The 26741-nt window shown below is 45.3% G+C and overlaps 1 protein-coding gene across 1 annotated transcript in view; it reads left to right on the forward strand.

The window, feature by feature from the left end:
* Positions 1-26741, forward strand: part of MNAT1 (MNAT1 component of CDK activating kinase) — a 126203-nt gene that overhangs the window by 48357 nt on the left and 51105 nt on the right. The window contains exon 6 of the mRNA XM_035104252.2: positions 2195-2320. Within this exon, the coding sequence (XP_034960143.1) occupies positions 2195-2320 (126 nt within the window). The remainder of the gene's footprint in view (positions 1-2194; positions 2321-26741) is intronic.

Raw genomic sequence — 26741 nt, forward strand, 5'->3', positions numbered from 1 at the left:
AAAAGCCCCTCTCTACTTTCACCCCATTCCTGACTTCAATGTTGATGCTGATGGGCACCCAAAGCAGGGTTTCCGAAGCTCATCTGAAGCCAGGCAGATTCATCCAGGAGAATGTGGTCCTTTAAAATTTTGTACCCTGACCCCTTGCAATTGAGGGCTTTGTAGGGTACAACCAACGCTTTGAATTGTGCTCAGAAATGCACCAGTTTCCAGTGGTGCTGTTCCAAAACTGGCACAATCTGCTCTGTATGAGCAGTAGGAAAATAAGAGCTTTGCAGCTGGATCAATGTAGGGAAAAGCGTGAAGCCAACCAATGCTTCTCTTGATTCCTGCAGCCCCTGTTAACTCTGTTGGGGCAGCGAATCACAACAGCAGGTGTCGGCCAAAATCACGATGCGGGAAAAACTGGGAAGCCAGCCATTGCCTCTACATAGCTCCATCCTTATTTCACACTTTGTGATACATTGGTATATTGCGATATTTCGCTGGTGCTATATCATGATGTTGAAAACCAGATATTGCCCAGCCCTCCTGCCCACTTGTGTTTTCCTGCAACTGGTGTTCACCAGCAGTCTGCCTCTGATAATGGTATTGGTGATGATGATAATGATAATGATAATGATAATTTTATTATTTATACCATCATGACTAGCAGCCATTCCTAACCTTATCCTCCAGGAGTTTTTCTCAAGCCATATCATCACATGCCCTGTCCTGCCCCACAGAAATGGAGCAGGAAAATGTGCACTGTGGTACTACATAATCCATTTTCCTAACTGCATACAGTGGTACCTCATGTTGCGAACGGGATCCGTTCCGGCGGCCCGTTTTGCAGGGCGGCCTCTGCAAAAGGTTGTTTTCTGCTGCTCCAGAGAAGCGGACACGGAGCAATGGATTCAAACTACAAGAAAGAAGATTCCACCTAAACATTAGGAAGAACTTCCTGACAGTAAGAGCTGTTCGGCAGTGGAATTTGCTACCAAGGAGTGTGGTGGAGTCTCCTTCTTTGGAGGTCTTTAAGCAGAGGCTTGACAAGCATATGTCAAGAATGCTTTGATGGTGTTTCCTGCTCGGCAGTGGGTTGGACTGGATGGCCCTTGTGGTCTCTTCCAACTCTATGATCCTATGAAAAGGCTGCAACATGAAGCGCCGCATCTGCGCACAAGCGTGACGCAATGTGGCGCTTTGTGTATGTGCAAAGCGTGATTTAGCGCTTCTGTGCATGCGCGCAGGTCATGGACACACCGAACCCAGAAGTAACCCATTCCGGGACTTCTGGGTTCGGCGTGTCCATAACCTGAAAAGATGCAACATGAAGTGGACATATCCTGAGGTATGACTGTATTAGGAGGAGGGGAGGAATCTGCCATTTTTGGCCTCAAGCCCACGGCAGGCATTGCATCTACCTGTAGTTCCCGTCAAAGCTCAGGAGTCAGTTCAGCCAATAATTTGATTTCTTGTTCCTTGGTATGCAGAGTGCTTGCCCGCATTAACAATCCTTCTGTTGTTGCTCTTGCTCATAAAAATTTAAGTAATTTTAACTTGTTTTTGAGCAACTTTCATTGCTTTGTATGTGCACGCACGCCCATTTTCCTTTAAAATGGGAAAGGTTTTGACTGGCCTCCCTAAAAAGAAATCACTAAAGGAGAAAATAAATATGCTGTTGGTTGCGTGTACAATAGCGCCATTGTGCAAAAGGGGAGCGAGGATCACCTCCAAACGGCCTCAGGTGAAATCTAATGGAGAACCAATTTGAAACTGGATGGAGTTCATTGGTTGAAAGAATGCGTCTTAGATAAACATCTGATCCAAGTTAGATGACTTTCTGTGCTGCTTGTTTTTGTGATTAAGTTCTAATTATTATTACTTAAAAAAACATTTTTAATACATAATGGCTGCATTTGGCCTTCTGAAATAAGGAGCTTGTTATATTGTCATTTAATGTGGAATCTATAAAAATGGCTGTTTGCAAGTCCCTCTGATTTATGAGGCTAATGCAGCTTTTTCTTATTACTGAAAGTGATCGTTTTCTGGTAAACCAGGAGTATCGAGCCGTGTCCTGTTCTCCTGAAAACAGCCTTTTGAGATGCAATTTGTCATTCTAGGAATATACGGCACTAATGGTGAATTGTTTATGCCTTTTAAATATTTTACTCTGTCTTATTTTTCTCTCTCTCCTTAATTCCATTTACAGGAAAGTTCTCATCTGCCTGCTTCTTTGCTGTTGGCCCAGCACAAGGACAGGTCTACCCAACTCGAAATGCAACTGGAGATTCCCAAACCAGTCAAGCCAGTTGCATTTTCAACTGGCATCAAAATGGTAAGGCCAGACATCTTTGTGCATGTGTGTGTGTGTGTGTGTGCGTGGCGGGGGGGGGGGAGAGGGATGAGTTTTCTACATTCTGCATCGCAGTCTTTAGCTCTTTCAGTCTTGGTCTTTGAGATCTACATTTGACTTGCCTTTAACACCATGCCAGCATCAAACTTTGTGGTAGCACTTAAGTAGTGTTGGTATAATGTAAATTTGAAGGCGGTGGTTAAAAGAATAAAGGAGGGGGGTCATTATTATTTATTAAATTTCTATAGCACTCTTCATCCGAAGATCACAGGCCGGTTTACAATATGAAAAAACCCCAAAATACATTATGTGCTTCACTGGTGCGTGCAATCTGGTGTGAACCAGGTTTCCACGTGGTTATTGTAAACATGAGTGTCGCCTATTCTGAGTGGGCTTGTGATGGTGGAAGTAGGCAGCGGAACCAATGGGGGCGGGTTTGGACTAGAATCCCTTCCAACATTCTTTGGGTTCTACCCAACAAAATGGTTCAATTGGCATAAGGCAGGGGTTGCCAACTCCGAAGAGACTGCGATCTACTCACAGAGTTAAAAACTGGCAGTGATCTACCCCCTTTTAGGGGTTCAGGTCAAAGTTGTTGAGATTTTTTAGGAAGGAGGAAGGCCCATTTTTAGGGCTTCAGGTCAGAGTTGTTGAGCTTTTCTGAGGTGGGAGGAAAGCCCTCTTTTTGGGAGGTGAAGGGCTAAAATGTTGAGCATTTTTTAGGGGAGCCAAAGTTCTTGAGCTTCTAGGGGGGGGGAGCCAGTGATCTACCACAGGCGTCCAGTGATCTACCAATAGATCACGATCTACCTGTTGGACATGCCTGGCATAAGGGACTCCACTGACATAATAGAACTTTCCCTCCCTCTCCTCCCAGTGTGTGCTCTCCATGCCCCCTGCAAACTGTTTTGGAGGTTCCACCCAACCCCCTGGAGTAGATTTGGAGGGTGGCATGCAGGGAGAGGACGGGAAGTTGCCTTGTGCAAGCAGATATCCTTGTGTTGGCCAAACAACTTCATTGGACGCAAACTGATGAGTCTTAAGTGGTGTTTGCACAATCCGTAGGTACACAAGAACTCCATGATTGCGCAAGTGACTCTGCCATATTTTCCGGTTGCTCAGTAGTTAACAAAGCCACAAGTAGCTTTCATTTGGGTAATGACTTAATCTTCTGTGCTGTTTAAACACTCCTTGCTCCCTTAATTCAAACTAAAAAAAATAGGGCTGATTGCATGCTATGTTGAAATGCTTTTCTTTTTCTTTCCTCCCTCGATGTTAGCCCTCCAAAGCTTTCCTTGCTTGTTTTAACACATTTTTGTTGGTCCCCTGTAGCAAAATTCATTGTATGGAGATAATTACTTAATTCCTCAAATATCCCAATGCCATTTGGAGCAGTTTTATCTGGAACGTCAATCTTGTAAACGGTGAAGAGGTTCAGCATGATTTCTGTAAGAACACTTCAGATAATTGGCAGCTAAAGCAAGCTGCAAACTTTTTTTACTCTTACAGACATGTTGGCCAAACTCTTGTTTGGATGCTCTGGACTTCTGGGGTCCGTGTGTCCAGCCCATATTTTGGCAAAAGGGATCTTAACCTGGGATTCTTGATTTTTCATGGGGATCTAGCTTCTGCATAGCACTTTGCTTCCCCTGCCTACTACTCTATACAGATACATATCTGGCATAGAGAGAATTCTCTGCAGCAGGAATAGGGAAACTCAAGACCGGGGGCCAGATATTGCCCTCAAAGCCTTTCTTGGAACTCTCCCCAGGCCAAATCATGTTTTTAGATATGCTGTAAGCCGCCCAGAGTGGCTGGGGAAACCCAGCTAGATGGACTGGGTATTAATAATAACAAGAAGAAGAAGAAGAAGAAGAAGAAGAAGAAGAAGAAGAAGAAGAAGAAGAAGAAGAAGAAGAAGAAGAAGAACACATCCGTCACTGGTCCTCCTTCCTGTTTGCCTGCCTGGCAAGTGTCCTTGAAATCTAATAATGCTTGGCTGGATGCAGAGGGATGTGGGGGAGGCACCAGTTGGGGAACCCCCAAGGGAAGAAGGCTCAGAGCCCAAGGGATTGGTGGTGGGACAACAACAATAATTTTATTATTTGTACCCCACCCATCTGGCTGGGGCGAACACATATAAAAACAAAACTAAAACCAGACATTAAAAACTTATCAAACATTAAAAAAAACTCCTGCTGTGAGCAGTTCCCCTCCCAGAACCAGAAGAGGTATAAAAAAGGGGGGAGCAAAAACAGTCAAGGCATCGGAGGCTCACATTGCTTAGGAAGGACCCGGGGAGGAGGAGACTTAGGGAGCTGTGGGAAGGTGAGGACCTCATTGGTTGCTGTGCTCACCAGGCCTGAGCTGTTTTGTTTCTTCGAATAAAGAGTTAACGTCAGTGACACCTTGCGAGTTATTGCAGACCTGCACCCGCCACCCGCCCTGACATTGGGTTGAGGCTAGACAGGGATGTGTGAGTGTGTGTAGAAACTTGACTTCTGTACAAGCATAAACTTAGATGTAGTACTCGGCCCACTTTTGCCTCTGGCCCTGTCTTCTACTGGCATGTGGTCCTTGGAAGGTTGATCTAAAAAATGGCACCTGGTGGGAAATGGATAGCGATAGCCATGGAGGAGCTCCTCCTCCTCCTCCTCCTCCTCCTCCTCCTCCTCCTCCTCCTCCTCCTCCTCCCTTTCTTCTTCTTCTTCTTCTTCTTCTTCTTCTTCTTCTTCTTCTTCTTCTTCTTCTTCTTCTTCTTCTTCTTCTTCTCCTTCTCCTTCTCCTTCTCCTTCTTCTCCTTCTTCTCCTTCTTCTCCTTCTTCTCCTTCTTCTCCTTCTTCTCCTTCTTCTCCTTCTTCTCCTTCTTCTCCTTCTTCTCCGCCTCCTCCTCCTCCTCCTCCTCCTCCTCCTCCTCCTCCTCCTCCTCCTCCTCCTCCGTCCTCTTCCTCTTTTTTCTATCAGAAGATATTGCAGGGCTTAGATGTCCCGCTGATCTTCCAGCTCCCTCTGACGTGTGAGCTGTTTCCAGGAGAGGTATGGAACTACTGATTTCAAAATATTAATTTCCCCCTGCCTTTCGGCAAAACAGCTTTCCAGGCAGCTAACAACAGAAATTAAAGCTCTAAATTTAAAACAAATGTGGCAATAAAAATGTCTCAAACAGCAGCGAGAGGAGGCCAGCAATAAAACCATCAGCAACAAGTCAGCAGTGAAATGATAAAGCTGCCCTGAAATATTATCCACAAAAACATCACCTGGCACCTAAAAGCTAATAAAGGAAAGGTGTCGGGGAGAGCATTCCACGATCCGGGCACCACGACTGATGCTGCACTGTCCCTATTCACTTATCAACTGTCCTCTGTTGATGGGGACCCCCAGAGAAGGCCTCTGAAGGAAGTTCATATGGAAGATGATGGCCCTTCAATAATCCTTGCATTAACAGGCTGCTCTAGTACATTTGCTCATGGTTTGCTTGGGTGAGGAGGCCACACTCAGAAAGCTTCCCATTCAGCAAAATGCAGCATGTAGTGGTAGTGGAAGAGCTCGCAGCTTGTCGCAAGAGAGCCTGAAAGCCTTTCTTTCAGGATCTTAAATGCTAGCCAAACTCCCTGCAATATGCAATCTGGTGGATATGGAACAGGACAGAGTTCTGCCAACTGCACCATCTTGTTGTTGTTTAGTCGTTTAGTCGTGTCCGACTCTTCGTGACCCCATGGACCATAGCACACCAGGCACTCCTGTCTTGCACTGCCTCCCGCAGTTTGGTCAAACTCATATTCGTAGCTTCGAGAACACTGTCCAACTATCTCATCCTCTGTCGTCCCCTTCTCCTAGTGCCCTCAATCTTTCCCAACATCAGGGTCTTTTCCAAGGATTCTTCTCTTCTCATGAGGTGGCCAAAGTATTGGAGCCTCAGCTTCACGATCTGTCCTTCCAGGGAGCACTCAGGGCTGATTTCCTTAAGAATGGATAGGTTTGATCTTCTTGCAGTCCATGGGACTCTCAAGAGTCTCCTCCAGCACCCCTTCATGGATCAATGCCTTGTCGTGGCGAAGGGGCTTGAATAACTCAGAGAAGCTATGAGCTATGCCATGCAGGGCCACCCAAGATGGACAGGTCATAGTGGAGAGTTTTGACTAAACGTGATCCACCTGGAGAAGGAACTGGCAAGCCACTCCAGTATCCCTGCCAAGAAAAGTCCATGGACAAAGACAACAGGCACCATCTTAGCAGCATTGTTCACTGAGTTGCTGGTGTGTTTTTTGGTTCAGGGAGGCTCATGGTCCCAGCGTTTGCAAATTCAAAATCTAGGGCTTGTTTTTCTCTGTTGATACTAGTACTATGGGTGCAGGGATGCTCTGAAATGTTTTTTTTTTAGGCAAAGGGCTGCAGGGCCAGACACACAAACAATCACATACACAGGCCAATGCACAAAACTAACCAGAGGCACGTATTTTTAATTCTTTGTAACTCCACTTCATTTTCACCTTCCATTTTCCCCATATGACCCCACCACAAAACATTTGGAAAAGGCTTTCCAGGACCCTTTACCTGTCCTCACTGTGGAAAAAGCAAATGCTCAACCTTAAAAATGCATCATGAAAATTTCATGCATGCAGTTGTAAAATGCACGGGCGCTTTCTCGATATTTTGCAAGGAGCACCTGCGTGCTGGCACAATTCCCCCGGCTGCTTTATCTTCTTGTAGAAGAAGAAGCTTCAGTTGCACACTTTGCACGGTGGTTGGGGACGAAGGGGAGGTTTGTTTCAACAACACCTGGAAGGCCACCACATTGGCTATCCTTGTTGTAGTAGAAAGTACCGTACTGAACTCTGCGTACTGTTGGGGTGATCGGGTATAGAAGAACAACATCTTACGTCCCTGTGGAGAGAAACAATTGCAGGGTAGAGGTGCGGGGTCATGCCTTCATCATGTATGCTTCCATGAGTTACCTGGTTTGGACTGGCCATTGTAGGAAGCAGGATGGTGCTGCTTGGGAGTATTTAAATTTAGTGTTTCAAATTAGTTCAGTTTTGAAAGGTTCAGTCTGTCGTCTTGATCCAAAATGATGCATCTGAATATAGATGAAAACCTGCTCCTCGATCTCAGGAACTGCCATGCAACATTCGGTTGTGGGATCTTAAGAGCTGTCCAAATGCAGAGCAAACAACTTTCTGAAAAATATAGGGCCGGATTCAACCAAGTTGTTGAGCTAGCAGAAGCTGGTGCAATGGGACTATCCCCTCCCCTCTGGAAAGTGTTTGTATATTTCTGTTGTGCACTGGATTGTCTCAGGACAGGCAAAGCCTGGAGTTTGTTGTTGTTGTTGTTGTTGCCTGGAGTTTATTGTTGTTGATGTTGTTGTTGTTGATGATGATGATGATGATATAACAAAGACCTTTCAACCACATTAAAAAATTAAAATGTTCTTAGCGAAGAAAAGGTTCAAGCAGGAACATGTTTAGCTGCATTTGAGAGGTTTGGACTATTTCCTCCTTTTTTTGTTATTTGAAGTGTAAGCCAGACAGAGTGTGTTGAAAAGCAGCCTGTCATTGGATCAGTTTTTCTTTTTTTAAATGAGTGCTAACCTACCAACTAGTGCATAGGATATGTTAATTAGCCTGAGGGTTACTATGTAATTGCCGATCTTTCAAAGTGTTCAAGCATTAAGCTCAATTAGCTTGGATTTAGTTTTTAGTTTAGTTTTTTTTATTTAAAAAAAGAAAAATCGTAAGTGACTAATAAGTCATTTTACTGGTCACCATCCTGCCCATTTCTGCCTCCAGCCAGAGGCCCAGCACCCACACAGCCTCACCTGATTTGCATGCAGTAGCAGCCTGAGACTGAGCTGAAATTTGTCAGCCTTCATCAAAAGTGGAGCCCACAAGATGCCCTGCAGATTGGGCACAGCTGGCTTCCAGGGGCTCTGATGCAACTTACGATGGACTGGTTTTCATCAGGTAATTTGCCGTACAGCCCAGCTAAGGAGCAACTCCAGGATGTAATGGTGGTGGAGAAGTAAGCGTTCTTTGGCACTGCTACCTGGTAGGCAAATTATGATCCTGTGCTTGCTCATTGATCCACTGGATTCAAGGATTCACTGTATAGCTCAGTTGGTTAGAAGGCGCTGCTGATAATGCCAAGGTTGCAGGTTCAATCCCCATATGGGACAGCTGTATTGGAGGTGTTTGGACTAGATGATCTTCAGGATCTCTGCCAACTCTACAACTCTGTGATTGTCACTACAGTTCTTGTGCCACCTGCACTTGAAATTTCATTACACAGAACTCACTAGGAAACTCAGGAGCCTCCCATACAGGCTTGGTGCGATATTGAAGTCCCCCGACACAATTGTTTGGGGACGGTCCAGTAGCACTATTGCCATTGGGCATCAAGGTGAGCAGAACTTCAGCAGAATACACCACAGCCTTCGAATTTGTGTTGGTGTGGCACCAAATACTTGCACAGCTGTCAGGCGTCAGGGAATCCGATCCCCCCACAGCAGGCTGCCAGGGATAGATAAACAAGAAAAGCTCTTACCATAGTCTTTTATTCAATATTCACAGAGAGAGGCTTAGAAAGGCAGCCTCTTGGAGTAAGGGGATTGCTCAGAGTAATCTCCACCTTCCCGTCCCTTCCGGTGGCTGCTTAGGGCCACTTGTCTCTTTGCTCTCCTACTTTCAATGGTTCAGGGAGAAGGGGTGTCTGGAATGCTTTCTAGTGATAACGTGTCAGCCAGCTGCTCCGGCTCTGCTTCCCCCCCTCCTCCCATTATTTCCCAGCTTTGCCCCTCATCTATCTCTGAGCTGTGACCGTCTACAAACCACTGTTGTAAATTTATACTGTCTCCCTCTTCTCTTGAAGGTTGAGGAGTGGGGGGGACGGTCTCCACCATTCCTCCTCAGTCCAGTCCCTGACATCAACTGAACCACCCAAGTCATCCACCAAGGTTTCAGTAGCTTATTGCAGGGGTCAGCAACCTTTTTCAGCCGTGGGCTGGTCCACCGTCCCTCAGACCATGTGGTGGGCTGGACTATTTTTTTGGGGGGGGGGAGAATGAACGAATTTCTATGCCCCACAAATAACCCAGAGATGCATTTTAAATAAAAGCACACATTCTACTCATGTAAAAATATGCTGATTCCCGGACTGTCCATGGGCTGGATTGAGAAGGCGAATGGGCCGCACCTGGCCCCTGGGCCTTAGTTTCCCTACCCCTGGCTTATGGGATATGCAGACACTCACTCAGGACTCACCAGGGTGTTCCCAGAAAGAATTTCCCTGGTGCTCTCGGCCCCCCCTACCCCCCCAAAAAAGATTAGGCTTGAAAGAAACGTTCTGTTGTAGCCACAGACTAGGTTGCAATGTATGCTTTGTTGCAGGCTGTGTATGGTATCCATGATACTTTAGGTCCCTCTGCTGGCAAGGTTATAATGGAGGGGATCATCATCCCCTGAGACCCTCGTGTGCCCTCTCCGCGAGAGGACTGGAGGAGGACGGCAACATGAGAATGGGCCTCTTCGTTGGTGGCTCCCCATTTGTGGAATGCTCCTCCCAGGGAGGCCTGCCTGGCACCATCATTATATACAGTTGCAATCAAAATTATTCAGCGCCAATTGCAAATTAGGTTTGTTATCAAAATGTACAGACTTTCAGCTGTTTGCAATGAGCAAATCAAACAAAAGCAATTGAAATACAGTGGTACCTCGACTTGCGAACGACTTGACAACCAAATTTTTGACTTATGAATGGGGCAAATGTCCGCACGCTTAGGAATTTATCAACATCCGAACGGAAACCGCGGCAGTTTTAGATAGGGTTGGTTTCTTCGACTTATGAATTTTTCTGTTTCCAATGCATTCCTATGGGAAATTGCGTTTCCAATGGCACTTTTCGACTTATGAATTTTTTGACCTACGAAGGTGTCTTCGGAACGGATTAAATTCGTAAGTCGAGGCACCACTGTAGCTCAACACAATGGATGCTTCAAATGGTTTCAGCTGAAAATTGCAACTTATACTGTATCTTTAGGTGCCAGTCAACAACTTTCCTCTAGTCTTTAACTAGCTGTGGCTTTTTAGACGTGGGCGGGATGTTTTTAATGTACTTCTTTTTCCAGTTGGTTTTAATGTGGGTTTTTTTGTCTGTCAGATTTTTTTTTTGTATGTTGCTATGGCTTGTGCTGGGCAAGATAAACAAATGTTCATCATCATCATCATCATCATCATCAGGATCATGGCAGGGCCTTTTCAACAGTGGCACCATAGCTGTGGAACATCCTCCCTGGGGGATGCTTGTTTTGTCCACCCTCTGCTGATCTTTAGATGCTGTAAAAAGGCATTGGTTTGGTATGGTGCCCCTGTTTATTGTTCCCTGCAGTTTTCTGTTGTGTTCATTTCTCTGTGCCTGTCTTCTTTTTGTTCATTATTATTTTCTAATATTTCCAACATGTTGTTAACCACCTTGCATATCTTTAGAGACCAGAAGACAGGGCGCCAGTATGTCCATTAGTAAGTAAATACTCATCAGTGGACTCCCAGGGTTTTTAGTGCTGATTTTTTGCTGATTTGTTCGGCTAAGCTGTGCAAGACGGAAGGTGTCTCTAGAACTAGCCAAAAAATAGCTGGCAGGGAATAGATACTCTTTGTTTTCCCCTCCTCTTTCCGCTATTGTTTGCTTTGGAAAGATCACGTTTTAAGCACATGGAAGTACTTCACACTTTGGATAAATGCTGACTTCCTACATGCTTTCTGATGGAACAGCACATCATCCGTGCAATGCAAGCACATTTAATAGATTATCTCAATATAACTTCTCATTTCTGCTGTCTGGGTTGGTTGTTTTTTTTTTTTTAAAGATGAAGTCTATTGCATTCCTTCTTTTGTTAACCGTGTTTTTTTGACCATGTGCTGAATAAATCACGGAGGGCCGAAAAACGAAATAAAACCTTGCACCATATAAATATAATGGAAAGATGCATTTTGAGTGGTATCTTTTACTGCTTTAGAATGTTGGTAATAAACTTTTAATATTCAAAGCGAAATGGCCGAGAAAAGAAACTTGGATGAAGTTTTAATGGCTGGCAAATGTCGGTGGCCGTGAGATCAGATCCCACTTCGGGCCTGCTTTTAAGCATTTCTTTATTTAAATATTTAAAAAATGGCGCTTTCCTAGAAAACGTAGAAAGGCAGTGTTCAGCATAGAAAACTTAAGCTTTGCAACAATAGCATCAGTGAAAACATCAATAAACCGTTTGGAAAAAAGAATTCTAGTTGCGAAGGCCTGCCTGAGCAGGGCAGTTTTCAAAAGATGCCTGAGAGACAGAAGGTATATCTCCCTCTGGACTTCTACTGGCAAGGAGTTCCACAGGTCTTGAAAACAGCCTGCTACTGGCTTCAATAGAACTGATTGGTTTCAAACCTCATTCCGCCGCGGGGGCATTTTCCAGGATAGCCACAGCTGGGGAGAAAGGGGGCAACCGGTAGGAACATCGGTAACTTTGTCAAGGAGCGCCTTTTGCTTGCAACTCAGTTTAAACAATATTTTGTGTGATTTGCTGCAGGGTTTTTTTGTATTTCTTAAAAACGAGTAATGCAGCTGCGAGAATTGCTGCAGCTCTGTGGTAGTCTGGCTTTTCATGGGGAGCATTTGCTTTGAATGTAGGCGGTCGCAGATTCAGTCCCCAGGAACCTTTGCTTAGGACCGGGAAGGGCTCCTCCTGGTATGAAACTCTGGAGGGCCACTCCCAGTCAGTGCAAACAGCATTGAGCTGGATGCACTAAGGGCCTGTAGCCTCTTCTGTCCCCCTTGAAGTGTAAGTCACAAGGTCTTACAGGCATGTGACTGCTCTATGCTCTAAAATAGTTTGGAAAGAGGCGGTCCTTGAGGTATTGCGGTCCTGAGCCGTTGGCATCCATCTGCCCTGAGAGACAATGGAGTGCACCTCCAGGGGTGAAGTCTAACCACTGCGTGTGTCCTTCTACCGAGGCTACATAGAGAGCATTCTTACATACTGTATCTGTGCTTGGTTTTCCAGCTGCACAGTCATGGATAGGAAAGTGCTCCAGAAGGTCATAGCCACAGCCCGAAAGATTATTGGTCATCCCCTCCTATCTCTGGAAGAACTATGCAGTTCCCGTTGCCTCAAAAAAAGCAAATAATATTTTGCAGGATTCATCTCGTCCTGGATATAGTCTTTTTGCACCGTTGCCTTCGGGCAAGAGTTACAGAACAATTAAATCAAGAACAAATAGATTTAAAAAAGTTTTTATCTAAGAGCTATAAGCATCTTAAATGCTGTAACTAAATAATAGGATCTTGGGGAGTTGCGATGTGTGTGTATGTGTGGCTGTAATTGTGCTTTTGTTTTTGTTTTTATGGGATGGCATTCAATCTCGTTGTACTATGTACAATGACAATAAAGTATCTATCTATCTATCTATCTATCTATCTAAGTGACCTCCCTGGGGCGCAAGCCAGGGCAGTGTGTACGGAGGTCCTGGGCTGCCCAGACCACAAGACCCCTGGATATGTGTAGGGTTTACTGCTTAGCTCCTTAGTTATCCCGCAAGGCAGCCATAGCTGCCAAGTCTCCCGTTTTCCCCGGGAAATCCCCGTTTTTCCAGCTGTTCCAAGCTGAAAAAACGGATTTTTTTGTTTCCCCCCGGTTTATTCTGGCGCGGCGGCCATTTTGGAACTGGGCGGAGCATGCTCAGAAGCGACTTTTGATGCTGCTTTTCCCAGTTCCAAAATGGCTGCAGTGCAACTTCTGGCGCGGCGGCCATTTTGGAACTGGGCAAAGCAGCATCAAAAGTCACTTCTGAGCATGCTCCGCCCAGTTCCAAAATGGCGACAGCGCTACCTCCAGTCTGCTATTTCCGGCCCGGTCCCTTATTTCTCTGACAGCAACTTGGCAAGTATGAAGGCAGCAGAGGTTTGGGATAAGATGTTTTGACCTTTGGACCCGCTGTTGGGTCCAATGCAGTAGAGCCTGTTTTCACATGCAGGGTTTGAGACCCAATGGCTACCCTCACCTGGTTTTGCCACCCAGTCGAAGTCGTTTCCTGGGTGTGGCCACTGACAGTTTCTAGGAGCCACAGGTAAGAGCTGAGTGCAGGGTGGAGACCAAAGGTGGACAGGCTGCCCCAGAAGGAGCATGACGTGTCCCCCGCCAGAGGTGCTCTTCCTCCTGTGAGGAACTAAAGAAGAGTGAATTTATTTGGGTGCCCATTGGATGTTTGGGAATTGGCCTTAATCAGGTACAGTACAAGCACTGAGTGCCTGCCTGCATGTGTCGTGGTGAAAAGGGTTTCTGCATCAAAGAGACAATGAACTAAAGTGAAGGAAATTCCTTCCAGTAGCACCTTAGAGACCAACTAAGCTTGTCATTGGTATGAGCTTTCGTGTGCATGCACACTTCTTCAGATACCTAGTGAAGAAGATGTCCTAATGATGGTTTTCATGAAGGGTGTGTGCTCAGGTGCTCAAGGGCGGAGAAGAGATTATTGTTCCCTGCAACCATTGTCAGACATCAAACGTGAAGTCAAAACCGAGGCAAATGCACTCACCTGTTGGTTACATCCCTGTTTGTTTAAAGGGATAAAAATATTCAGCCTTTGAAAGGTTTAATGGCTTATCTTGGTTTTATTGTATCAGCTCTTATTTCCTCTCAGATAATTAACCCAGCTAATCCAATTTCAAAGTATACCATTACAGACCCTTTGCAGATCCTTTACCTGTAAATAAAACCTTTAGTATTTTAATGGGACAAGAGAACACTTGCTGTAGTTTGTAACACATTGGGATGGGTGTGTTTGAATATGCAGGAGGTGCGAGTCTGTCTGTCTCTGTTTATGATGATGAGGGCTAGAAATATGTGTTTCAACTCTAATGAAGCCTAGCTAAGAGGTGCACCAGTGTTTGTTAATTTCACGGGTAAATAAATGGACAGCTTATTTTCTAAATTATATATGTTTCATTTCAGCTTGGACATTTAATACTTTAGCTGGTGGTAGTTCATGCAGTCGGTACCCAGGTGGCGCTGTGGGTTAAACCACAGAGTCTAGGGCTTGCTGATCAGAAGGTCGGCGGTTCGAATCCCTGAAATGGGGTGAGCTCCCGTTGCTTGGTCCCAGCTCCTGCCCACCTAGCAGTTCGAAAGCACCTCAAAGTGCAAGTAGATAAATAGGGACCGCTCCGGCGGGAAGGTAAACGGCGTTTCCGTGCGCTGCTCTGGTTCGCCAGAAGCAGCTTTGTCATGCTGGCCACATGACCCGGAAGCTGTCTGCGGACAAACGCCGGCTCCCTCGGCCTATAGAGCAAGATGATCGCCGCAACCCCAGAGTCGGACACGACTGGACCTGATGGTCAGGGGCCCCTTTACCTTTAGTTCATGCAGTCAGCTAAGGTTCACCAAGTAATCTCCATTTATGTATGGAGCCCCTCAGTCTCTTAATTCCAGAGTTGCAGGTTCAATCCCCACATGGGGCAAAAGGTTCCTGCATTGCAGGGGGTTGGACTAGATGACCACCGTGGTCCCTTCCAACTCTACAGTTCTATGAATCTGTGAACATTTCACTGCGAGTTCCCCTCCATTTCACCATCGGCCAATTTCTTTGGCTAAGTTGACACTCAAAATGGCCGGCCTCCAGTATGGGGCCACCCCAGTGTCCGTACCGTCCCCCCCCATTGCCTTGCCCCTGCTTCGCATCATTGGCTGCTAAGAAGAATTGATCCACAGGAAGGGCTAGTCGTGGAAGATGCAGAGTAGAAATAAAGTAAAAATCTACCTCCTGTCTTGTGGTTTTGTTTTACTAATGAATAGCTATATTTCTAAAGCACACCGTGGCCTCTGAATAATCATGGCAACTGTAGTTTATCCCACATGGGGCTACAGTTCCCTGGATGTGGGGGAAGTAATGTGCTTTAAATGCCCCAACTCCAATTTGCAGAGATTTTTCAGTTTTCAGCTGGAATTCAACCTTGTCGAGAGGGCCATGAATTCACTATCCCTGCACTAGGAGGAAAGTATTTTCCCCAGATTGCTCTCTCTCTCTCTCTCTCTGTGTGTGTGTGTGTGTGTGTGTGTGTGCGTGCGCAGCTGGGAACGTCCCAATTCCTTATTTTTCAGTTCTATTGGTGCGTTCATGAATTTTCAATTGCCTGTGACAGCCAGTGTTGAGGCTGGAAGGGGGGAGAGGGAGAGAGAGGTCAGATAAGGGAATGTCACCTGAATCAACATATTTCAGTTTTGGCAAAGGAGAGTGATTTTTCTGATAAGCTAGTTTGAACCTGAAGTCCCCAGATGAAAATACTCAGGCCGGTTGCATTAGCTCCTTTCTGTTTCCTTTCCCTTCTCTTTTCAACAAAGAGATGTTTTGATGGCTGATCGCTTAGAGCTCTGGAGTTAATGTAAAGGATGACGATGGTTCTGTGATTAAGTTTGATGTAGTTTAGCATGCATGAGCTATATCCCCCACCAGCCCCAACTCCTCCATCTCCTCTCCTCCTGGGTTTGACATACACACATTGCTGGCTCATGCAGTTATGCCTTACTGTTAGTTAATCACCTTTGTAAAAAAAAGAGAGAAGTTAATTATCTTTTTATTTCAGTTTTTTGTTTTAAAAAAGACATTCAGATAGAATGGTAAAATCTATTTTTCTTGGCACGTGCGTGGTCCTGGATTTTTGAGGCCGTTAACTTTTGGTGGGTTTATCTCTGCCCAGCCTTGAGTCCCAGCTTTTGTGCACCATTTTTGGCAGTAGGTCTGAGTAGCACACACAGCAGACCTGACGAAGAAAGCTGGTCCCCCTAGTGATAAGCTCAGGCAACAGCGTCATGTGGGTGGTTGACGTTAAAGAAAGAGGAGGCTTCTCCCTACCAGACCTAAAGTTATATTCCGAAGCTGCGGCATTTTGCTGGATGAAAGAATGGTTTATGCTTGATAACACTGATGTCTTAGATTTGGAATGTTTTGACAATGCATTTGGTTGGCATGCTTATTTATGGTATGACAAGGTCAAAGTTCATAAAGGTTTTAAATGCCATATTATAAGGAAATCACTGTTTAATGTTTGGGCCAGATATAAAGACCTTTTAGAAAGGAAAACACCCAGGTGGATTTCACCTCTTGAGGCAAAAGTTAATAAAAAGTTGAACATGGAAGATAAATGGTTAAAATATAAGGATATATTGATAGCGTCATGTGGGTGGTTGTGGTCACACAGACACCTTTGGCCTTGGAGGACAAATGTCAGTATCGACATACCACGTCCGTGGGATTTCTGGATCGACGCTTTGAGTGCAAGGGGAGAGACTATACGCATTTAGTTTCCCTTCTGTAGAATTCTGCGAAGTCCTACATTCTGAAACCAAGGATGTCAGGCGCTGTCGATACCCTGCAATAGGAGATGCCTAGTGAAAACTGAGTAGCTCGCTCATGGCCATCACCTCGAATGGTGGGAAAGAAACCCTCTTGTAATGCGTTAATTTAGCTGGCAGAATAATTTAGTCATGCTGTTGCTCCGCGGGAACATATGTTTCTTATGCCTTACTGCTTTACCAGCAAGAGGCATGCAGTTGTGCATGTGAGTCCTCAGCTTACTTTACATGCCGTTTCCGTAAGGCTCAGTGCTTGAGTACTGTTCATGTCGTTGGCATTTTATAATGGGAGGCCTCAGAATACTTCTTTCTCTTTCCCCCTTGAGTTTCAGATTTAAAATTCCAGTGCCCAAGGCTGTCAGATGCAGGGAGGGGAACGTTTCCCACGAAAATAGCTGCAGTTCGAATCCCTACTAAGCTAGGGCTTACTTATGAGTAAACCTAGTTAGGTTCGTGCTGTTAATGATCCCCGAGCGCTCATGTTTAATCACATTAAAGTGCATCGTTTTAGGGGAATCCGATGCTGTTTGAGCATGGAAAAAAATCCTTCAGATAAACAGCTGAAGGGTTTGCTGAATCCCCCCCCCCGAGTCCAGTTACAGGAAATACTAATTTATTAATAAAAGGCCCTTCCAATACTTGCAGGCACCGTCTTGTGCGATCTCTCTGCATCCATAATGACATTAAAGCCTGGCATTTAAGATACAGCAGCAAAAGATCTTTCACAAATCACCAAAGATCCTGTGGATTTAGCCATTGGAAATGCTAAAAGGGATTAACCATTTGTACGCATTTTGGAGTCCTAACTCAGGTATAAAATAAACACGGAAAACTCTTTCTTCTCATCTATACCACTTCATAACTGGTACGGTCTCATCAGATAAAAAAGAGTTGGTTTTGCAGTGCTTCAGACCTCACTCCTCTGCGATTGTTTGGCGGTTCCACTGGAAGGGTGTAGCGGTGAAATAAAACGGCGCACGTCCACAAAGTGTTGGGAATCTAAACGACTCCACTATGGCACAGGCTGTCATTGAACAAACACAATACTAGACAGAAGTGGGGAGCCTCAGGTCCAGGCGCCAAATGTGGCCCTTGAAGCCTCTATCTGGCCCTCAGGACTCTCCTTACTCAGTACGCCCCCCCTCTCTGCAGGCCATGCCCATTGTGGGCTCTCCTTGAGTGTCCTTGCATGGCTGAAATGTCTCCTTGAACTTTGCTGATGCCTTTTGCTTGCTTGGATGGAGGCTAGAGACACGGGTGTGTGAATCTCTGTAGAAAGCAGCCCACTCCACAAAGGTAAAATTCACCTCTGTGGCTCTGCCGACTTTTGCCTTTAGCCCCGCCCACTGCTGGGATGTGGCCCCTGGGAGGTTGTCAAGAAAGGCACCCGGCCTTCAGGCTGAAAAGGCTCCCCCCCTTTAAGATAAGGCGTGAACCATTGGGTGCTTTTGAAAGAATTATTCATACCCCCAGGAAGCTTTTCATTGAAAAAGTGGATGAACAAAAGTATCGGGGGACCCCACTGGAAATTACTTAGGGGGCTCATTGCATATCCTAGCCACTACCCTGGGGATATTTATACCCATGTTGACACAGGTTGTTTTTTTTTATCGTTAAATTGGAGCAAATACGTCTCATTTTTAAAAAACTGATTTTTCCGGGCTCTATTTGACCCCCAGCATCAGATAAGTAAAAGTGGGTTTTTTAAAAAAAGGCGTAGGAGGGTTAAACTTGACTCTTATGTGGAAGACGCATGTTGTGCAATAGCGCCCCTTCGTTCCCCTTTCATAATAAATCTTAAGGGAATATTCGTCTGAAGGGCAAGATGCCAGAAAGAACAGGTTCGACTTGTCTGCAAGGATTTACACCACAGTAGTACGCACAACTGTTTTTTCAGAGGTCGTTGGGAAGGTCATGGAACTAGCTTGCGTTACTGAATGAGAGCAGCTTTATGGCAGCTTGGGAGGGTGGTTATGTTTAAAACCTGATGTGAAAATGGAGCAGGTCAAATTTACTTGTTGGGGGGAAAAGAAAAAGAAATTACAACTTTGCAAAGTTATCCATAGTTTTGCTTTTCCCTTTTGATCTATGGGGTGGATCCCATTTACAACTGCATTTTTTAATTCCCCAAGCTTGTTTTTTGACCATGTATATTTGGCAACTGAAATGGCCCAAGGAGCTGGGAGGAAAGCCCAGAGCCAGCATTTCCCTGAAACGGAGATCACGGTTTTTAAAGCACCTCACCTGCAAAACGGCTTACCTCTTTTGTTCTCGTCTGAGTCACCGGGGTGGGTGGTACCTTCCCGGCAAGCGATTATTCTGCATCTTTGCACTGGGTGCAATTAGATCATTCAGTTACACCTGGTGCAGAAATGCGGCAAAAATGTCCACCCCCATCTGAGCCTGGCTGGGAGGGAGGGAGGAGGCAAGGCCAGAGCAGATGCTCATGCAGAGTTGCAGTGGGCAGCCTCCTCTGCGGATGTGTATTTAGGTTTCATCACCCTCATCCTCAATTTCTTGCAGCATAATTGCAATTCTTGGAACACTTGGCTTGGGAATTACTGACTTACTAAAGCATTTGGGGCTTTTAGTTTAAAAAGGAACTGGCTTAAACAAGGGCCATTATAAAATAGGAACACATAAAGAGCCCTCTTGGATCAGGCCAAAGGCCCATCTAAACCAGCTTCTTGTTCTCATGGTGGCCAGCCATGGGAAGCCCGCAAGCAGGAACTGAGCGCAAGAGCTGTCTCTCCATTTGTGATTCCTAACAACTGGTGTTCAGGTGCCTATTGCCTTGGACAGTGAACAGAGAGCCTAGTCATTGTGGCTAGTAGCCATTGATCGTCTTATTTCCTCGAGCTTGTCTCATCTTCTTTCAAAGCCATCCGAGCCATCTAATGGGAGCGAATTCCATTATTTAACTCCACAAGGAAGTATTTTATTTTGTCTGTTCTGAATCTTCCAGTGTTCAGCTTCATTGGATGGCTTCAAGTTCTAGTTTGATGAGAGAGGGGAATAAAATTTTCTCTACCCAATTTCTCTACGCCATGCGTAATCTTACTCACCTCTCTCCTGCCTCCTCTTACTCACATTTTTTTTCCAAAACTAAAAAGTCCCAAATGTTGTGCGTTTTCTCCACAGGGGAGTTGAAGCATCCACTTGATCATTTGGGCTCTCTCTTTTTTCAACCCTTTCCAGCTCTACAATATACTTGTTTTGAGATGAAATGACCAGAACTAAACACTCTTCCCTATCCTGGTCTTCCCTATCCTGGAATTTGCCTTTCTCACAGCTGCCGCACACTGGGTCAGCATCTTCATCAAGTTCTGCACTGAGACCTGGAAGTCTTGTTCCTGGTCAGTCGCTGCCAGTTCAGAGCCCATTAGCGTATATGTGAAATTAGGGTTTTCTGCCCCAATGTGCATCCCTTTAAACTTATCAAAAGCTTTTTTGAAGTCTATCTCTATCTCTATCTTCTATATCATCTGCTTGTTGATATTCTTAAAGAAGCTGCACTTTTGCTTCAGCAAGATTTGCTCTTCAATATGCTTGGTAATTCTTTCCTTAACAATGCTTTCCCACCACTGTTCCTGGAAGAGACATTAAGTTAAAACAATCTGTAATTTCCAGAATCCCCTTAGACTCCCTTCCGGAAAAAAAAAAGTTCAAGTGCAGGGATCTGCCCCTCCATCTTCTCCTGTGAAGACAGATGCAAATAATTCATTCAGCTTTTCTGTAGTCACCTTTTCCTCCTTTAGCACACCTTTGACTCCCTTATCATCTGAAGGTCCAGCGGCTTCCCTTGCTGGCCTTAGGAACGCTCCAAAGTACTTCCCTTCCCTTGCTGTACATTACAAGGGCGAAGGGTCACCCAGTGAAGTTGATTTGCCGATAGGGTCACTACTTCTTCACACTTAGCTGACTTGATTACTTAATTTGAGCTAGATAGGCTGCGATCTCGTCCAACACCATGATCCTTATCTTCTTGTAAAAATAGACCCTGGAGATTCATTTCTTCCCTCCGTCCTCCTCAGCAGTTTTACTGTATTATCTTTGGCTGATATTACAGCAACATTTCTGAAAATGGGAAAAGGAAAGCAAAAGCTGGGCTCCAGGCTCGTCCCCCACCCCCCACCCCACGGACTGCAGTGCTTTCTATTCCTTAAAAAGAAGAGGGGATTGCTTCTAATTGCACATGGCCAATTTGGGGGGTGGGGCGAGTTTGGTGGGGAGATTACTTAGCAAACTCCGGAATGCGCTCCGGCAAATGCTCCTGAGTGGCATTAGCATGTGTGGCAGCAACTGGTGGAAGAGGGTGCTTCTTCTAGGGCAGCTATTTCCAAAAAGGCTTAAGGCTTCAGGATCCGTGCTAATTGCTTCAAAGCAGTGTGCTTCTTAGTGTAGGGAACTTCCTTTTTAAAAGTTTTATGGAGTAAGCTCGGCGTTATGAGAAGATTAAAAAATTATTGGACTTCCACATGCTGTATAAAAATAAGACCCACTAATGGAAAAGAAGAAACCTGCCCCCAATCCAGCAAGGGAGAACTATGTGTGTGTGTGTGTGTAGATTATACAGGTGCAAAGGCACATCCGGATACTCACTGAACTGCCTGTATATTTTGTTTTATATACATACCCACCTGAAGCGTGCATCTAGTTCAGGGCTTCCCAAACTTGGGTCTCTGGCCATTTTCGGACTGCAATTCCCATCATCCCCGACTGCTGGTCCTGCTTGCTAGGGATGATGGGAGTTGTAGTCAAAAACCACCAGGAGACCCAAGTTTGGGAAACTGATCTAGTTGATATATGCAGCTGATCAGGGCCATTTTATATTATTCGCCGCTATGCTTCCAACGCATATACAACTATATCTCTGTGGGGTACAGAATTCTCAATTAAAGCCAAAACGGTGGAAAATAAGGGATATGGTTTTGGGGGTTGGGGGTTGGAAGAACCCCCAGAACTCCTCCTCTTCTTCTTTGGTAATCACTTGTAGCCGAGTAAGATTGTCTTCCATAAACACGGTTTTAACAATGGAGGTGACTGTGGAGTAAGTGACTGTGGAGGCCAATTCTGGATCCACACGTCCTTCCACAGTGGGGACATTGGTTTCCAGGCGGGAGTTGATCATGGTGTGGATTTGCCAAGCGTGCCTTCTTCTTAGCACGCTTTCCATTTTTAAGTTTGGAATAGAGTAGTTGCTTTGGAAGACGATCATCAGGCATCCGCACAACATGACCAGTCCAACGATGTTGATGTTGAAGAATCCTTGCTTCAACATTGATGATCTTTGCTTCTTCCAGTACACTGGTATTCGTTCGCCTGTCTTCCCAAGTGGTGTGTAAAAATTTTTGGAGATAGGAGTTGGAGATGGCATTTATAAGTAGTCCATGTTTCACAGGCATATAGTAATGGAGGAGGAAAGTGGGAGTTGTTCTGTCTGGCAGAGCTGAGTTGCTTGTGCAGACAGAACATTAATCAATGATGTGATGTTGAATCCCACCAATTCTCTCTCTGTATATATGTTTTTACTGATGGCTAATGGTCCGGGGCAGTGGAGGGTGGGGAAGCAGCCTGAAAACAAATTGTCTTTAGTGTGTAAAGGTAAAGGTAAGGGTACCCCTGACCATTAGGTCCAGTCGTGGACGGCTGGGGTTGCGCGCTCATCTCACTCTATAGGCCGAGGGAGCCAGCGTTTGTCCACAGACAGCTTCCGGGTCATGTGGCCAGCATGACTAAGCCGCTTCTGGCAAACCAGAGCAGCGCACGGAAACGCCGTTTACCTTCCCGCCGGAGCGGTACCTATTTATCTACTTGTACTTCGACGTGCTTTCAAACTGCTAGGTTGGCAGGAGCAGGGACCGAGCAACGGGAGGGGATTCGAACCGCCAACCTTCTGATCGGCAAGCCCTAGACTCTGTGGTTTAGATCACAGCGCCACCCGCGTTCCCTTTACTGTGTAGCTGAACTTATTTGTATTTCTATAGCCTGCCCCACACCAAGCGGTCCCAGGGCAAGTTGCGGGGGTGGGGGTGGGGAAGTGTGATTAGAAACATACAGTGAAAACCACAAAAACAGCCACTATCAGAATAATGCCACAGCAGCACAGAACTGCAGTGCACAGCAATGCATAGGAATGCAGGGATGTATAAATAAATAAATTTCTGTATGTTTAAGAGTAACTCCATCAAACCCAGTGGAGTGAACTTCTGCATAGAGCAGCCTAGGATTGGGAATTCTAATTTGGATAGCTGGGAAGAAAAATGAAGCAGGGTAGTCTTAATTCGGGCTGATTTTTCCACAATGTTTTTTTGTCTCTGGCTCTCCTAGTCATTGATTCTGACTCCTCCTATTGCCAACATGCAGCTCCAAGCAGATTCCTGCTCAAGGGAATGTTGCCCTCTGCAGAGAAAAGGGTACCCGGCAACGTTGAAGGACTTTTAGCAAGATCCCCCCCCCCCCAAAAAAATTGCCTTTTAAACCCTTTACCGGCACATGAAAGCTCATACCAATGACAAACTTCACTTTTTAAGATGGTTTGTTTTACGTCTGCTGTTCTGTTTTTTAAAATATAACTTTATTTTTACGGGACTTAAATGTTTTCGTTATTATATATGTCTTGGCTGCCTCGAGGGCCTGATCTGGGATGTAAGGCAGGCTGAAAAATCCTACAAAAAAAAAAGTTGTAAACCTCCGTATTGATTTATATTTGTTGCCCTTTGCCAGACTAAGCAGTAATGTTTACATGTGCTGTTTGGAAAATATTTAAATAGGTGGCTCCTAGCCTCTTTTGTGATTTGCTGCGGAAGAGAAAAAGCAGGCTGAGTTTGGGTGCGGAAGCTGCCACTCCAGTTCTCTGTCTTGGATGTGAGTGCAAGGGCCCAGGGCAGTGTACCTCTGGTTCAAAAGATATGATGGCCACAGAGCCTTTTGCTAAACTTCCAGGTATTCCAAAAGGAAGGTTAGGCAGGGTATGCCAAGCACTCCCTCCCCTGTCCCGTATCTTGGCTTCCTGAAGTCTGCTCCTTCACACACTTAATTTTTATTTTAAATTAATTATATCTTTTCTTAAGTTGATTTGCCGTATATATAAAAAGAGGTCTCTAAGCGACATAACAAGATAATATGCAAAGAGATGAATTAAAAACCAGGAATCTAAGCAGCAATGTACAAAACAACATTCCCAAACTGCTCATCCAGCAACCACCCCAGAAGAAGAAGAAGAAGTCCCAGTAGAGGCTGACTTAATATTTATTTTAAGAATATAGGACGCCACCTTACTGAGTCATACCAATGGTCCATCCAGCTCAGTATTGTCTATGCTGGCAGCAGCTCTCTGGGATTACAAACTGAATTGTGCCTTTTGCATTCAAAGCAGATGCTGTGCCACTGAGCTATGGCCCTTCCCTTTTATAAGTGTAGTGAAAATGTGTTAATTCCTGAAGCAAAATCGATGGGAGCTAAATACATTCATTGAACAGTGACAGGCAGCCTTTGGAACAAACTCCAAGCAAACTTTTAGGAGTCCATGAACAACCCCACCCCCCACCCCCCTGAACTTTGCTTAAATTAAGTAATAGCTCAGGGATTCCCAAACTAAGGCCCGGGGGCCGGAGGCGGCCCAAAAGCCTTCTCAATCCAGCCCATGGACGGTCTGGGAATCAGCATGTTTTTACACGAGTAGAATGTGTCCTTTTATTTAAAATGCATCTCTGGGTTATTTGTGGGGCATAGGAATTCATTCTTTTCCCCCAAAAAAATATAGTCCGGCCCCCCACAAGGTCTGAGGGACAGTGGACCGGCCCCCTGCTGAAAAAGTTTGCTGACCCCTGTACAGCAGATCATGGCTTGGATCCAGAATTTTTACTCCCTGAGGAAGGAGCACCCCCAAAGTATGGAGTTTTGCTCAGGAGACTCTTCTGCTGGTGGGAGAGGGGAGACAACTTTTGCCAATAGCTCCTTGCATCCTCTGAAAATCTGCTCTGCAGAATTGGAGGACTCCCTCTGGCTGTGTGTGCGCGCGCACACACACACACACAGAGGAGGGACTCGGAAAGGGGAAAACCGCTTTCCCCTCCTCTGACAGTGGAAGGCTTTCTGTGAACAGAAGGAGCCCTTCATTTGGAGATGGCTAAGTTTTTATTCCAACCCAATAGTGATACTTTATCTTTTATACAGTTATTTAGTTTAGAGAAATGGCAAGAAAGAGGGAACATGAAAAGAGATAGATGTATGTACAACCAGCCCCAACACGACAGGGTTTCGCTCGCAACTGTGACTTGTTTGTTCAAAGTACCATTGTTGTTGTTGTTTAGTCGTTTAGTCGTGTCCAACTCTTCGTGACCCCATGGACCATAGCACGCCAGGCACTCCTGTCTTCCACTGCCTCCCGCAGTTTGGTCAGACTCATGTTGGTAGCTTCAAGAACACTGTCCAACCATCTCGTCCTCTGTCGTCCCCTTCTCCTAGTGCCCTCAATCTTTCCCAACATCAGGGTCTTTTCCAAAGATTCCTCTCTTCTCATGAGGTGGCCAATGTATTGGAGCCTCAGCTTCAGGATCTGTCCTTCCAGTGAGCATTCAGGGCTGATTTCCTTAAGAAATGAGAGGTTTGATCTTCTTGCAGTCCATGGGACTCTCAAGAGTCTCCTCCAGCACCATAATTCAAAAGCATCCATTCTTCGGCGATCAGCCTTCTTTATGGTCCAGCTCTCACTTCCATAGATCACTACTGGGAAAACCATAGCTTTAACTATACGGACCTTTGTACCCTGTTTCTCATATTTTAAGACATACCCATAAAATAAGCCACAGCAGGATTTTTAAGCATTCAAGGAATATAAGCCATACCCCGAAAATAAGACATAGTGATGGGCGCAGCAGCAATGCCGGCTGCGGCAGGAGGAGGAGGGAAAAAATAAGACATCCCTTGAAAATAAGCCATAGTGTGTTTTTTGGAGGAAAAAATAAATATAGGACGTGTCTTATAATATGAGAAACACGGTAGGCAAGGTGATGTCTCTGCTTTTTAAGATGCTGTCTAGGTTTGTCATTGCTTTTCTCCCAAGAAGCAGGCGTCTTTTAATTTCGTGACTGCTGTCACCTCCTGCAGTGATCATGGAACCAAAGAAAGTAAAATCTCTCACTGCCTCCATTTCTTCCCCTTCTATTTGCCAGGAGGTGATGGGACCAGTGGCCATGATCTTGGTTTTTTTGATGTTGAGCTTCAGACCATATTTTGCGCTCTCCTCTTTCACCCTCATTAAAAGGTTCTTTAATTCCTCCTCACTTTCTGCCATCAAGGTTGTGTCATCAGCATATCTGAGGTTGTTGATATTTCTGCCGGCAAAGTACCATACATGGGTGAATTTCTGTGTCAAAGAAAAATGGGTCCAGAAATGCAACACACACACACACACACACACACACACACACACACACACACCCCAGTAGGATTGAAAGCAATTTATACCTAGGCTGCTATATCTTAAATGTCGTATTTTCCAGGTGCTCTCGGAGGGAGATTACCTTTGGAAGTAGTCTGAGAAGGAGTGGGCAAAAGACAGTTTGCATTGTGTTAATTGATGAAGTATTTATTTACAGAGGTGCTTTACAAGCCTTGTCATGAAGGATTACTTGGCTTTTAATAATGCAAATAAGTGTTCTCTGCCTGTTGCCTTTCCACGCAAACAGAATTTTCCAAGGCCAACAGAGAAAATATACATACCATGCACATGCATCTACCACAAACGGGATACGAAAATAAATCACATTGGCTAAATTAGTGCCAAGCTCTGCTGGCTTTAGTGTCCGCCACGTGCTGCTCCTCTCAAGGTGGAAGCAGAGCAGTGTGATGCAGAGATGAATCAAGGCCAAGCTCATCAGCAATAATAATTTATTATTTATACCCCGCCCATCTGGCTGGGTTTCCCCAGCAAGAGCTGCTAGTTGCTAAGACCAGCAAGCAGATCTGATGTGGAAGTCACCATAGAAGTCAAGGGGCACCAACTATGACCCATCA

Source organism: Zootoca vivipara, chromosome 1 (genome assembly GCF_963506605.1).
Source record: "Zootoca vivipara chromosome 1, rZooViv1.1, whole genome shotgun sequence".
NCBI lineage: Eukaryota > Metazoa > Chordata > Lepidosauria > Squamata > Lacertidae > Zootoca > Zootoca vivipara.